This window comes from Aspergillus sclerotioniger, assembly GCF_003184525.1.
Source record: "Aspergillus sclerotioniger CBS 115572 chromosome Unknown BO94scaffold_12, whole genome shotgun sequence".
NCBI classification, from domain to species: Eukaryota; Fungi; Ascomycota; class Eurotiomycetes; order Eurotiales; family Aspergillaceae; genus Aspergillus; species Aspergillus sclerotioniger.
In genome coordinates, this window is record NW_020291002.1 from 983,182 (window position 1) to 996,376 (window position 13,195).

Below are 13,195 nucleotides of genomic sequence, written 5' to 3' on the forward strand. Positions count from 1 at the left end.
TGCGGATCGGCCGACAGCCGGCATAGATACGCTGGGCCAACCGAGATAAATACAGGTGCCTCGTCATGGTGGGGTGTGTTTCCATTTTCCTCGTGCCATTGCTGGGCGTTATGAGCAAGATGGCTATCGAGACCGTTCCCAGTCAGAGCGGACACCCGACCCAGGCGGCTGAATCTACTCATCCTCCCAAGCATGCACAGGTGCAAGTATCCCATGTTTCCGATGAGGTGGCCGAGGACACCCATGATCGCAAGACCTCGAAGCTCTCCGTCTTGTTGATGATCGTCTTCTCCGGACTGGCCATTGGCTCCGACGGGTTCAATGCATCCATCATCGGCAATCTCGAGCTGATCATGGAGGTCATCTACCCAAATTCCCTCACCACCTCCGTGGCATCCCGTTTGTCCAATGCCTTTATGGTGGGCATGATTATCGGGATGTTGTCGTTTGGGTATGTGTCGGATAAGGTGGGCCGCAAGGCCGGCGCGGTCTTAACCACGGTCATCCTGGTGCTGGGGATCGTTCTGAGTGCTGCGGCGAGCGGAACAAATCACGAAGGAATGTTCTGGATGTTGATTGTCGCGCGAGGCATCGCTGGCGTAGGTGCAGGCGGGTGAGTGCCATACCAGCCTTGGTGTAGTCATTGCTCACACATTGCTCAGGGAGTATCCAGTCGCTGGAGCCGGCGCTGCAGAAGCAACCGATGAAGAAAAGGCCGTCCGCAATAAGCGAGGGTTTATCTTCGCGATGATCTCCGACCTGTCGGCATCTCTTGGGTTCGCGTTCGGCGCTCTTGTCCCTCTCCTGCTGCTGCTCTGCTTCCACCAGCAGATTCGTCACTATGAAGCTGTCTGGCGGATTTCGTTAGCCCTTGGGGTCATCCCACCGCTGTCTATCTTCTGGTTCCGCTATCGGATGGCAGTCAGCTCCGCCTATCGCAAGAGTGCGATGCAGAAGCAGCCCGTCCCCTACTGGTTGGCATTGAAGCGGTACTGGCGGCCTTTGCTAGGCACCTGTGGCTCCTGGTTCATGTAAGTGACACCCGTGGTATTAACAGATGGCGATCTTAACGTACGCTAGTTACAATTATATCTCGTACCCCTTTGGTCTCTTTTCCTCGACAATCGTCGATCGCGTGAACCCGACCTCGTCTCTTGCGCTAACAATGGCCTGGGGCACTCTTATCAACTGTTTCTACATCCCCGGAGCATTCATTGGCGGATTCCTGTCCGATCGGATCGGGCGGCGGCGAACCATGGCGTTGGGGTACTTCCTCCAGGCAGCCTTGGGCTTTATCCTGGGTGGCGCCCTGGGTCCCATCGAAAAGTCACTGCCGTTGTTCATCGTGCTGTACGGGGTGTTCCTTACGCTGGGAGAGGTGGGACCTGGATCGACCATCGTGGTAACGGCCAGTGAAAGCTTTCCGACCGCCATCCGCGGCCACGCCGTGGGATTTGCGGCGGCATGGAGCAAGGCGGGGGCTGCCATTGGGACCGCGGTCTTCAAGCCCATCCTAGCGAGCTGGGGCGATGATGAATCTCGAGGCACGCAGGCCGTGTTTCTCATTGGATCGGGATTCGCCGTGCTGGGAGGGTTGCTGGCATGGTTCGTGTTCCAGGATACAGACAATGCATTGGATAACGAGGATCAGGCCTGGAAAGCTTATCTGGCCACCAATGGCTACAGCGATGTGCAATGGGGCACCGCTGATAGCCAGGGGCATGAGCTGGAATCCAAGGCCGTGCAGGCGTAGTCCCGAACACTCTCTGTCACTTTTTACTTATCTATCCTGTCTAGCTAAGACCTCTACCACGTGAAGATACTCCTATCGTATAATTGTAATGGCAGTCTTCTCCTAACTATGAGATCACCTGCTATTGGAAGCGACATCATCACTCACCTTTCAATGAATACACCAAAAGCCATGGGGAAAACAACCAGGATATACAAGTTGGACCAATTGTGCTGATAGATTCCCAGTTATGTCGACATGCACAGCATGATCTGTCCTCTTGCTCTTACTCTCTACGACAACCCACGATAAGAAAAGTCTGAAGGACCATCCCAGGTGTGTTTGGCAATGTATTCTTTATCGTTACACACTGTCTATAGCAGGAGGAATTTGCTGTGATGCACACGCCAACCTCGTTCAATTTTCTTTCATCCTCTCATATGATCTCCGTGTTTAGTTCTAGAAGCTTCGCCTGCCATGTCATGAGAATCTTTGTGCTACCGTACAAATAGCGCTTCTGATGCGTTGTGCTACCTGGACGGGCTATCCGTGTTTAGGTCAGATGGATTGTGAAAGGGGACGTGATGGTAGAAATTGGACTGGTTTACTTTGTCCTGGGGTTAGAAAGTAGGGCCACGGTATAGTTCGAGTCAATTGGGCAGTGAGTCAAATTGATACGGGCCGCAGAAGTAGATTTAAGGGGATATAAGCTACATATGCCATGGGGCCAATGCTCCCGCAGAAGCAGTGGAGGTTTAATCGAGACAAGAATATTGGTATTATCGTCAATCATAGCAAGTATTCCGTTCTATCATTATCAGTCCCGCAAACCTGGCGAGAATTCATGTACACGATAGATTTAACCAGTCAACACTGACAGCAATTTTGTCTACTGTCGGAACGGAACTGGAGTAGGGAGGGTAGTCGGGGTGTCATTCCGTGCACGTTTCTGGATGAGATGCTCGAATGATGGGGCATACTCGACACGCGGGGTGAAAGGCTTAAAGTCCCATAGGTAGCCCAGCGTGCGGAGAATGGACGAGGCGGAGTAGGATACCGTTTTACCCTCGACAGTCATCCCCTTCTGCTCTACATACCCCTTGCCGACCCACGGCGAGATCAGCAAGGTGGGAATTCGTCCGCCCAGTCGGTTGAACTCGAAGGTATAGCTCTCCCCGCTGGGGGCGGTGGCCGTGTAGGTCAGGTTGTCTGGCCGGGGAGCCAGCGGCGGGGGAACGTGGTCGTGGAAACCCCCGGTCTCGTCAAAGCTCAGAATGAACAGTGTCTCATTCCACTGAGGACCCGCGCGGAGTGCATCGTACACGTCCTTGATCAACTTCTCGCCATCGGAGATCAGCCCGCTCGGATGCATAGAGTTGGTGCCCACCCCACAGCACGAGGGGTTGATGTAGGTGAACTCGGGTAGAGAGCCAGCGGCAGCATCGGTGTAGAAGTTGGCTAGCGGCTGAATCTTATCCGTGTTGCTAGTAGCGTAGGTCCAGTTGAAGAAGCCGGCATCTGGACCGGTGCCACCTGCGGTGTCATAGTAGTTGATCCATGAGTGGCCGGTCTCGGTCAGCTGCTGGAAAATGGAGCGTTGAGGAAAGGCATGCTCGCTGAAGGCGTCGTCATTGTCTCCATGGCCATAAGAAGTCCCGGACACGAGTGCGGCACGGTTGGGATCCGTCGGCTGCGTTCAGTTAGTAGGATTCGGGGAAGAATTGGTTCATCACGTACGCCAGGGATGTCCGAGTGCCAGTGGTTGAATGCCACGTAATTCTGCACCAGAGTGGTGAGGACCGGCACCTGGTCCTCGGTGTAGTAGTTCATGACCTGAGTGGACAGCTTCGTCCGGTTCGCATCGGCGCTATAGAGACGCAGCTGCTCTTGGACGAAGCCTTCCTGGCTCGGGATCAGTTTCCCCCGGGCGATGTCGCTGTTCTCTGGATTGAAGGTGCCGTAGAACTCGAAGTTGTTTCCGTAGACTGCGTGATCGGGGTCATCCGTCACGGAGTCGTAGTCCCTGGCAGCACTGCAGACAATGCCCTTGGAAAGGTCGGTGACGTTGTATGGATTACAGTAGGGCCCATTGTTGATGGGGTTCTCCAGGCCTTGGATGGTCTGGCCTCCCAGCAGGTTGTCGACGGAGCGGTTTTCCATCACCAGCACCACCACACTCTTAATTTTGGACTTGAGGTTTTGGATGGAGTGGTCCGAGTGAGCGCGTCCGGACTGGGTAGGAATAGCTGCCGCCGCGGCGGCAAAGGCCAAGAGGCCGACGAGGGCACTGGGATGCATCGTGACGGGATTGAGAAGCTGAAACGGTTACTGTGCCTACAACCATAGCGGGGAGGCCAACGACTGTCATCTTATAGCTGGATTGCATTGCTGCTGTGAATGCTCCTTCCTCGCTGGATCCCACGTGCGGGGAGGCAATGGACTTGGCATGGTGTGTTCTCCATCCATGAGATGGTCCAGCTGCAGGATAGCAAGTAGGCGTCCGGCCTCGGGATTCGCCCGACAGACAGTCAGAATCCATGGCCGTTGATCCGTCACCAATGGGGTCGATCTGCAGGGGCACGAGGGGCAGCCTCCGCGGCTGGTTGCGAGGTCGGGTGCCGGATGGTGGAGGGGATGGTCTTAACAATAGGGGCGAGCAGATTGGTGAAAGGGCTCCAGACAGATCCCGTGGAGCTGCCAGTGCGACGCTGTCCGACCGATGAGGGCCTGGGGGCTCCCCACGGGACGCCATCCTGGATGCATTATTCACGGTGCAAGCGAGACGCGGGGATCGACAGCCCCGTGCGTGTCCGGGCGGGCATGATTGGACGGGAGGATTCTTAGGACCTGCTGGCTTCGGCGACAAGCCGAATGGTCAAGAGCCGACCTGCCAGGTCGGCTGTGAGAACTTGGTGCACTGTGAGGGGGTTGTTGAGTGATGGATAGACACCCTGATCCCTGAGGAATCAAACCGACCGGAGAAACCCGGCTGACGGTAGCTTCCGGCCCGCTCCGATTCCTCAGGAACAAACCCCAACCCTGGTTTAATAGAGGCCTTCATACAATAGCAGAGGCATCAAGACTACAAGACAGAGCATCTCTCCAAATGTTCCGCAGATATACGCCACCCAGTCCAGTGTGGATGGCGTCGACGAGTAATACACCTGAAAACAAACATGTCCGACAATCCACAGCACCAAGGTTTTCCACCGTTGCAGCAAATGCAAGGCCAATAGGGAAAAGAACAGCATTGGCCTCGGAAAGAGCAGCAGTCCGTTCAGCAGGGTGCTCTTCATGGAGTCTTCGTCGAGATAGAGCAGGAACCCCATCCCGCTGTGGAATACTATAAGAATTGCCCAGAGGAAAGTTCCCCTCCCCTCCAACTTTTCCATCGCGCTTAGACCTAGTAGATATGTCCGAGTGTGTGTCCTGCGTCGGCTGTTCGATTCCTCATATTTTACGATATGACCTGATGTATTTTCGGAGTTGCTGCCCTCGAGGGACAATTGAAACATTCGGCGCGCCATCGAAAGCCGCTGGGAGCGTTTCAGGATGAACCCATAGCAGTAATACACCCCAGACAGCAGCTCTTGCCCTTCCTTGCTCAACCGATCTTTTTTCATCTCGAGTTTCTCGAGTATCAGACAGAATAGATCCTCGGCCTTGGCTAGGTGTTGTTTTTCGACGTATGGCTGGCCCAGCTGATCAAGGTAGAATGTGTAGAGCGATGAACCCCGGTAGCTGAAGGACAGATAGATCTCCTTGAGGAGAAACTGGATTCTTACATCTAAGCGGTTGTTTATAATTATCCCTACCGCCGGAAAGGTAAACTTCCAGGCATCAATCTGCATGGGGGTAAAGACGGCGGTATGTGTCAGGAGAGGTCACTGAGAACACGGACTTGGGGGCCAGCTGAAGCTGATAGGCACAAATAGTCCATACGGCATCATGCATCATCACATCAATATCAGGTGCGAAGTCGTCCTCGTTTGCAGCCAGGTATGAAGGCACTTTTGAAGGCTATATCCCCGGGCTTGTCGAGAGTCGCCTTGCGGGTCAGGAGCGGGCTCGACCCAGCCGTAACTACTTAATACAGCCATGGCTGGATCAAATAAGAAGGGGGCAAGCCCTGGTTCGGGTCCGAGGATGCTGTGGAAGAGATCATACCAGAGATCGTTGCTATCATAAGCTATCCACCGCTGAAGAAGTAGGGCCGTATGCACGTGCTGCCGCTTAATTTTGTGTAATATGAGTTTCCACGTTGTATGCAGGGACTTTTCTTCGAGCGAAGCGGGCTGCGGAGCTAGCTGTTGCAACTGCAGCCAAGAATCTTTGTACATTTGGAGATACTCGCGGCAAGTCACCACACTCTGCTTGAGATAGGACCCAGCAGACACGATGGCGAGTGGCAGCCCGTCCAACTGGGCTTATAGTTCTATGCTATAGGGTCTGCATAGCATCGGTCAGTCATTCATAAAGAGACTTATCAGGCTCATCCGGGTACCTGCCGTCTTGTAGATTCGGTCGTCCGGATACATGAGCCAGAAGCGTGAGGCTGTCATTCATGGCGGTCAGTTTCCTCACCTGGATCGGGAGACCGATCCCAATATCGTAATTTCGGGTCGTGATGATAATGTGACCCTGCTTGCTCAGAGGCAAGAGCATCGCAATGTCGACGGCTCGAGTTTTGTCATCGAGCCCGCTCACGGGAAGCTCGTAGCCATCGTAGATGAGCAACCACCGATTGTTCGAAGGGCGGCTCAGCTAATTGTTGACTGCCACCACGCAATCATGCCGATCGCCTTTCTTCATGGTCTTTCCCAGAGACTCATCGGCTGGATGATCGAGCATGATCCGCTTGGCCGCTTGTACATAGCTGGAGTAGAGCTTGTCCGCACTGCTGGCGTCAAACCAGAATACCGATGAGTAGTTCTACCAGTGGCGCATGGTGTACTCGATCGAGACTTGGGTCTTCCCGATCCCTCCCATCCCGGATAAGCTGACGATGCCTCGAGATTTCCCCGAACGAAGACTCTGGGACACCATCGCAAGCTCCGCTTCCCGGCCCACGCAAATGACGGACCGTGGAATGTCAATTGTGTCGAAGCGAACCTCGAATAAATCTGCTTCTTCGCTGTCAGGGACCGTTCGCAGGGGGTACAAGGTGTACATACTACTGGTCCCTGGACCCGGGGCCTTGATCACCGTGGATGCCTCCACCCGAAGGACGGGAATCTTGGCCAACAGCTCCTTTGCATAGGCGGCGGCGGTCAAGGCCGCAAACCCCTGCCACTCCTTGTTCTTGTGGGAGTCCGAATAGTCACAGATGCCTCTGATGACGAGACACGGAAGGAGATCCATAATCCCCGCCGCCTCCATCTCGAAACACAAGATGCCATGTGCGGTCTGGGCTATGCGATCGCGCGTGAGGCCATGCTTCATGATCTGATTTCCCGATGCAATGTTGCCATAATGCACGACCGGCGTGGGTGAGGCTCGAGGTTGGCGTCTTACCTGTCGGTCTGGGTCGCACTCGGCACAGAATTCGAAGCAAGGATCGTGGTCGTAGGAGGCATGGAAGAGCCAATCGTGCTCGGCACCGGGATAGCGAAACACGGTCAGGTCCTTGACAGCGATCCGAGCATCCGTCATGATCTTGTCATGGGAGTCGTTGCCGCAGCCTCCTGCCAGGCGATCTGCCTCCAGCGATGACAGCACGGATAGAAGCACCAGGGGCGGCTTGTTGAGAGCCCCGGTCTGCTGAAAGCGCCCCGAAGCAACCGTCTTGCCATAGTCGTATTGGATCACTCCAGGGAGACCGGCAGTTGGCTTGCTCACGACGACATCGCCCAGCCTGACGTCGGCGGTAGGGGATGGAACGCCTTCACCGATGCCGACCATGAGGCCAAAGCGGAGGGACCGAAAGGTGGATAGCATCTGGTTGACCACCGCCGTCGCCGCTGTGGTGCCGTAAATTCCAGATGGGAGACATGTGATGACCAGATTATGCCCGGAGACGCGTCCGAGCACATATGTATTGTGATCATGCTCGGGTTGTGGTAGCCTGGGATACTCGTGGTCGAGGACGGCTTTGGCGGCCGTCATCTCCAGCGGCAGGGTGCAGATCCAACCCACGGCGAAGTCATCATGGGACAGCATGTCCTTGCCCGACATGATGAGGACCGCAGGATACAATCTGCTGACATCTTGCCAAATGGAAGTGGCCGAGGATGCGAGGATGCGAGATGCGAGGATGCAAGGCTGACGCCTTCTTGGCACTTACTTCCCATTCTCGCTTCGTGCCTTGGAGCCTTGAAGCCTTGGAGCCTCAGGTGAATAGGAATCTCCTGCTGATCAGGTGATGCCGCACGCGATGACGATTTCCTCCCCAAATTCCGTCAGCAACTTCCACTGAGCATCAGCAGTAGAATTGTGTTTTGGCCCCCTAATACCCAAACCCTCTTTTGACCGGATCGCAACCGCGCACCCGAAACGGCCTAGTCTCTTCTGGCCCACTTTCCCAAAGGGGCAATTTGGCTCCAGTCGTGAAGCCATACAAAATGAAGCCAGGAGTACAGATAAAATGGACTCGTTCGGCCAGGAATCCCTGGACCAGGATCCAGTTTCAGTGACCTCGGGCCAGACTCCAGCATGACCGTGTCGACGACCAACAACTATGTGGTGACCAACCGCGGGAGCGTCATCGAGAACCGACACCAGGTACATGCCGTGGTGACCGATGCCACCGGTCGCATTCTGTATGGGGTCGGCAATCCCAAGCGAATCACTCTGGCCCGGTCGGCAGCCAAACCCGCCCAGGTCCTGGCCATTCTTCAGACCGGCGCCGTCGAGCAGTTCGGGTTCGACGAGGAGGATCTGGCCCTGATGTGCGCCTCCCACAGCAGCGAGGATCACCACATTGCCCGCGCACGAGGCATGCTGGCCAAGGCCCTCCTGGACGAAGGGGATCTTCGCTGTGGGGGTCATCCAGCTATCTCGGAGGCTGTCAATCGTACCTGGATCAAGCACGACTTTATCCCGACGGGCATCTGCAACAACTGCTCCGGCAAGCATGCTGGGATGCTAGCGGGCGCCAAAGCCATTGGAGCACCAACCGCTGATTACCACCAGGCGGATCATCCCTTTCAGCGACAGGTCAAGGACGTTGTGGAGGAACTAGCGGGTCTAGAGCAGGACGGCGCTCAATGGGCCATCGACGGTTGCAACCTACCCGCCCCAGCTTTTGCACTCCATCATTTGGCTCGCATCTACGCGCGGATCGCTCACGCCGCGGACTGCGCCGCATCAGTTTCTGCGTCCACACAAACACAGGCCCTGGGTCGCATCTTTCATGCCATGGCGCAGTATCCAGCGTTGGTGGGAGGCACAGGTCGGTTCTGCACAGAGCTCATGGAAACATTCGCTGGGGCTCTGATTGGCAAGGTCGGGGCGGATGGCTGTTACGCAGTCGGACTCCGCGCCTCGGACCAGACTCGACGACTTGGGGCAGACGGGGCCATTGGGATTGCAGTCAAGATTGAGGACGGGAACCTGGACATTCTCTACGCAGCGGTAGTCGAGATCCTCGGCCAGTTCCAGATCGCTGCTCCCGACCAGCTGCAGCGACTAGCTGCGTTTCATCGACCGCAGATCCGGAACACAGCTGGTGTTGTTACGGGACAAACTTCACACCAGTTTCAGATGTTGTCGGTTTAGTATCTGCATTTCTCATAGTTCCGGTCGTTTTATGAACAGTGAGATATGAGGTGTACGAACTAGTCCCTGAATGACCTCTCAGAGTGGTCTGCCGTCTATCAAGCCTGCCAGCAATGCGATATCTAGACAGACCTCAGACCTCAGACGTCAACTTGGATATAGCACATACAAACCCTGGCACGTCTGTTTAATGCGATCACTGGCCATGAATTGGTTCAGTCAACAAGGGACGATGGAATTCCATGCCTATGTACTGTGTAGTAAACCTACGGATGCTTAGTCTGGAAGCCTGTGGAACCCCCGGGATGATAAGGTTACCTGCATGAACGATGTCATCCATAGCAGTCATGAGACTGGCATACTTGCCAATGCTGATAAGATACTGTTGTCATGCCGAGCTTCTGGAAGCCACGGGATTGAGCAGTCCCCGGATTGACCTGTGGGGAACACGCACCAGGGTTGCCTAATCCCATCACATAATGACAGCGCTCTGCATGATTCCCCATCGGTGGATCCTCCTCGTGGAGAATATTCCCAGAATCTCGTTTGGACCTTCCGACTATTGCTTATCGCTGGGAGGCCGATATCGGCATCCCCGTTATCAATGCCATCCGTTATCGGTCCATCACTATTAGGCCCACCGGGTCCCTGAACTTGAACTTGGAGAAGAAGCCTACCCAATGCCGGCTCCACCTGCAGGGTTCCTGATAAGCCCGTGTGGGGACTCGATAACAAGTCCACCAGAGGATTATGATGATGATATCTCAGACCCTCAGAAGTAAACATCCGTCTGATACCGGATACGTCTGCCAAGTGGTAGTCCACGATGGGGTATAAAATGATCATGTCGCTGCAGGATATCAGCAGCACACCAACATTCAACTCACATCATCGATCTACACCATGACCCTCAAGCCGCTTCTTCTCTCGGCCCTGGCCACCCTCGGGTCGGCCTCGCCCTTGCTCTATCCCCGGGGCACCAACGAGACCTACGTCTTCACCAATGCCAACGGCCTCAATTTCACTCAGATGAACACTACTCTACCCAATGTGACCATCTTCGCTACAGGTTTGTACTTCCGTCACCCCTCCATGACCAGTATCTAACCTCCATCCTAGGAGGCACCATCGCCGGGTCTGACTCCAGCTCCACCGCCACGACCGGCTACACCTCTGGTGCCGTCGGCGTCTTGGCCCTCATCGACGCCGTCCCCTCCATGCTCGACGTCGCCAACGTTGCCGGCGTGCAGGTCGCCAATGTCGGCAGCGAAGACGTCACCTCCGACATCCTCATCTCCATGTCCAAAGAGATCAACCGGGTCGTGTGCGACGACCCCACCATGGCCGGAGCAGTCATCACCCACGGAACCGACACTCTCGAAGAAACGGCCTTCTTCATGGACGCCACCATCAACTGTGGCAAGCCCGTGGTCATCGTCGGTGCTATGCGTCCATCCACCGCCATCTCCGCCGACGGACCCTTCAACCTCCTCGAGGGTGTCATGGTAGCTGCCTCCCCCAAGTCCCGCGAGCGCGGCGCCATGGTAGTCATGAACGACCGCATCGCCTCAGCCTATTACGTCACCAAGACCAACGCCAACGCCATGGACACCTTCAAGGCCATGGAAATGGGTTACCTGGGCGAGATGATCTCCGACACTCCATTCTTCTTCTATCCTCCTGTCAAACCCACCGGTAAGGTGGCTTTTAATATCACCAATGTGACTGAGATTCCTCGGGTGGATATTCTTTTCTCGTACGAGGATATGCATAATGATACCTTGTATAACGCTATTGAGAGCGGTGCTGAGGGCATTGTGGTGAGTTCACCTCCAGATAACACACGCATTGATATTTGGCATGTACTAATGAACCTAGGTCGCCGGAGCCGGAGCCGGAGGAGTCACCACTTCATTCAACGACGCCATCGAGGATGTCCTCAACCGTCTGGAAATTCCCGTCGTGCAAAGTATGCGCACTGTCAACGGCGAGGTGCCTTTGTCGGATATTAGCAGCGAGACCGCTACCCATATTGCCAGTGGGTACCTGAACCCGCAAAAGTCTCGCATCCTGTTGGGACTGTTGCTGGCAGAGGGTAAGAACATCACTGAGATTGCCAATGTGTTTGCCCTGGGCACTGATGCATAGATGTGGTGTGGATGTGAGATAACGGCGACTGTGATGTTAATGACTCTATAATTTTAATGATCCATAGAAGTGTCTGACAATAGCGAGCGATACACTTTCCTAACTCACTCTAGTAAGCCCAGTTCAACTGGAGGCTATCATTGTACCATGGTGACAGATATACAGCCTGTTTCCACCAAACAACCAAGCTACTATAATACGGTGCCAGAAGACCACTAGTGTGATCAGCTGCTCCACCTGTAGCAACCATATCACAGACACTACCGCTCCCGTCTAAAGTACTAACATGAGGTTATTCAACCGCCGCAGACAAATACATAATCCCAGCAACATGCGACATTAATGGACTGGTATAATCCCGAGGTCCACCGATAAAACTAGGACTAACGATATCCACCCACCCCACCATTATACAAGACATATTCCCCCCAACATCTAAATCTAATATCATCTATCTAAAGATGAGAAATCCCCCCATCCACCGCCAAAACCTGCCCCGTAACAAACGAACTCCCCGGGCTCACCAAAAACCCCACCGCGGCAGCCACCTCCTCCACAGTTCCATTCCGCTTAATCGCCTGCTCACTCCGGAACCGTTGCGTCAACTCATGTTCCTCATCAGGAACCATGTCCGTATGGATCGGTCCCGGGGAGACCACATTAGCGGTGATACCCCGGGGTCCTAACGCCTCCGCCCAACCCAGGGTCATTGTGGTTAGGGCCGATTTGGACCCGGAGTAGAGGTTCGCCCATTTGGTTCCGATTTGCGCGACTACGGTGCCGATGTTGATGATTCGGGCTCCGGGGGTGCGGAGATAGGGGAGGGCGGCTTGGAGGAGGAGGAAGGGGCCTCGGACGTTGGTGTGGAAGAGGGCGTCGAAGTCGGAGATAGGGGTGGTGTCGAGGGTGGGACTGAAGCTGGCGCGGCCGGCGTTGTTGATGAGGATGTCGATGGTGCGGTTGGGGAAGGTTGTCTGGGTGGCGGAGACAAGGTCGGTGCCAAAGGTGGTGCTGGCTGCATCGGCTTGAACGGCGATGGCCTGGACGCCTCGTGCCTGCAGGGATGCTACGTTTTGGGCGGCGGTGGAGTGGCTGGTGTTGTAGTGGAGGACGATCTGGATGTGTATCAGGGTTAGTGAGGGTCGGACAGAGGGGGGGGGGGGGGGGGTGCATGTGTACATCTGCTCCCTGGTCGGCTAGGGCGGAGGCAATGGCGAACCCTAGGCCATTGGACTTGCCGGCCCCGGTTACAATGGCGAGGTGGCCGCTTAGGGATTGGTTGGAGGAAGTATTCATTTTGATAGATCTATTGAGAGTGGTTGTAATTGGGGAGAAGAGAATTATTGCTCATGAGAATTGCTAGGAGGTGTCAAATATATATGACCATCTCTTGGATGGTCCTTCGCGGAGGAGTTTGATTTCTAATTGATAGCACTGCTCGTATTCAGTAGACTGGACTTGAGCTTTCGAAGGTATTCTAACTGTAGATACAACATATTACCTTGTAGACTGCCTCATGGCTAATCAATTACTAAGTAGCTGAAGGCATCGGCGAGATCGGCGAGATCGGGCACGGACGAGGCTTACCCTAATTGTCTT

General features: G+C 54.9%; 8 protein-coding genes across 8 annotated transcripts; 3 read left to right on the top strand and 5 right to left on the bottom strand.

Moving 5' to 3' along the window:
* Nucleotides 1-119: 119 nt before the first annotated feature.
* Nucleotides 120-1,753, top strand: BO94DRAFT_465028 (MFS general substrate transporter; the record flags this gene model as incomplete). Its single annotated transcript, XM_025608096.1, has 3 exons — nt 120-613; nt 663-1,031; nt 1,081-1,753. 3 exons carry the CDS (start codon nt 120-122, stop codon nt 1,751-1,753), a joined length of 1,536 nt encoding a protein of 511 aa, XP_025468248.1.
* Nucleotides 1,754-2,615: 862 nt separating this feature from the next.
* Nucleotides 2,616-4,192, bottom strand: BO94DRAFT_54165 (phosphoesterase superfamily protein). The gene is made up of 2 exons (XM_025613051.1): nt 3,470-4,192; nt 2,616-3,422 (listed from the first exon to the last, which is right to left on the bottom strand). The coding sequence occupies exons 1-2, from the start codon at nt 4,028-4,030 to the stop codon at nt 2,622-2,624; spliced, it is 1,362 nt and encodes a 453-aa protein (XP_025468249.1). The 5' UTR covers nt 4,031-4,192; the 3' UTR covers nt 2,616-2,621.
* A 584-nt stretch (nt 4,193-4,776) lies between these two features.
* On the bottom strand, nt 4,777-5,583 carry BO94DRAFT_585257 (uncharacterized protein; the record flags this gene model as incomplete). Its single annotated transcript, XM_025615682.1, has 1 exon — nt 4,777-5,583. One exon carries the CDS (start codon nt 5,581-5,583, stop codon nt 4,777-4,779), a length of 807 nt encoding a protein of 268 aa, XP_025468250.1.
* Nucleotides 5,584-6,530: 947 nt separating this feature from the next.
* Nucleotides 6,531-7,956, bottom strand: BO94DRAFT_54209 (purine and uridine phosphorylase). The gene is made up of 2 exons (XM_025613073.1): nt 6,907-7,956; nt 6,531-6,855 (listed from the first exon to the last, which is right to left on the bottom strand). The coding sequence occupies exons 1-2, from the start codon at nt 7,904-7,906 to the stop codon at nt 6,665-6,667; spliced, it is 1,191 nt and encodes a 396-aa protein (XP_025468251.1). The 5' UTR covers nt 7,907-7,956; the 3' UTR covers nt 6,531-6,664.
* A 203-nt stretch (nt 7,957-8,159) lies between these two features.
* Nucleotides 8,160-9,621, top strand: BO94DRAFT_54258 (asparaginase). Its single transcript, XM_025613098.1, has one exon. It carries the CDS (start codon nt 8,384-8,386, stop codon nt 9,446-9,448), a length of 1,065 nt encoding a protein of 354 aa, XP_025468252.1. The 5' UTR covers nt 8,160-8,383; the 3' UTR covers nt 9,449-9,621.
* Nucleotides 9,622-10,518, bottom strand: BO94DRAFT_54259 (uncharacterized protein). Its single transcript, XM_025613100.1, has one exon. It carries the CDS (start codon nt 10,292-10,294, stop codon nt 9,794-9,796), a length of 501 nt encoding a protein of 166 aa, XP_025468253.1. The 5' UTR covers nt 10,295-10,518; the 3' UTR covers nt 9,622-9,793.
* BO94DRAFT_464622 (asparaginase ahrA) lies at nt 10,352-11,596 on the top strand (the record flags this gene model as incomplete). Its single annotated transcript, XM_025608074.1, has 3 exons — nt 10,352-10,517; nt 10,568-11,268; nt 11,327-11,596. 3 exons carry the CDS (start codon nt 10,352-10,354, stop codon nt 11,594-11,596), a joined length of 1,137 nt encoding a protein of 378 aa, XP_025468254.1.
* A 455-nt stretch (nt 11,597-12,051) lies between these two features.
* Nucleotides 12,052-12,892, bottom strand: BO94DRAFT_574890 (SDR family NAD(P)-dependent oxidoreductase; the record flags this gene model as incomplete). The annotated part of the gene is made up of 2 exons (XM_025615047.1): nt 12,052-12,711; nt 12,776-12,892. The coding sequence occupies 2 exons, from the start codon at nt 12,890-12,892 to the stop codon at nt 12,052-12,054; spliced, it is 777 nt and encodes a 258-aa protein (XP_025468255.1).
* Nucleotides 12,893-13,195: the final 303 nt, after the last annotated feature.

Bases quoted from the DNA above. Each gene is read 5' to 3' on its own strand.
- BO94DRAFT_54209 (XM_025613073.1), bottom strand. From the start codon at position 7,906: ATGTCGGGCAAGGACATGCTGTCCCATGATGACTTCGCCGTGGGTTGG. The intron at 6,856-6,906 runs GTATGTACACCT...GCGAAGAAGCAG, and splicing joins CCCGGGTCCAGGGACCAGTA to ATTTATTCGAGGTTCGCTTC.
- BO94DRAFT_54165 (XM_025613051.1), bottom strand. From the start codon at position 4,030: ATGCATCCCAGTGCCCTCGTCGGCCTCTTGGCCTTTGCCGCCGCGGCG. The intron at 3,423-3,469 runs GTACGTGATGAA...AACTGAACGCAG, and splicing joins GGCACTCGGACATCCCTGGC to CCGACGGATCCCAACCGTGC.
- BO94DRAFT_54259 (XM_025613100.1), bottom strand. From the start codon at position 10,294: ATGATCATTTTATACCCCATCGTGGACTACCACTTGGCAGACGTATCC.
- BO94DRAFT_54258 (XM_025613098.1), top strand. From the start codon at position 8,384: ATGACCGTGTCGACGACCAACAACTATGTGGTGACCAACCGCGGGAGC.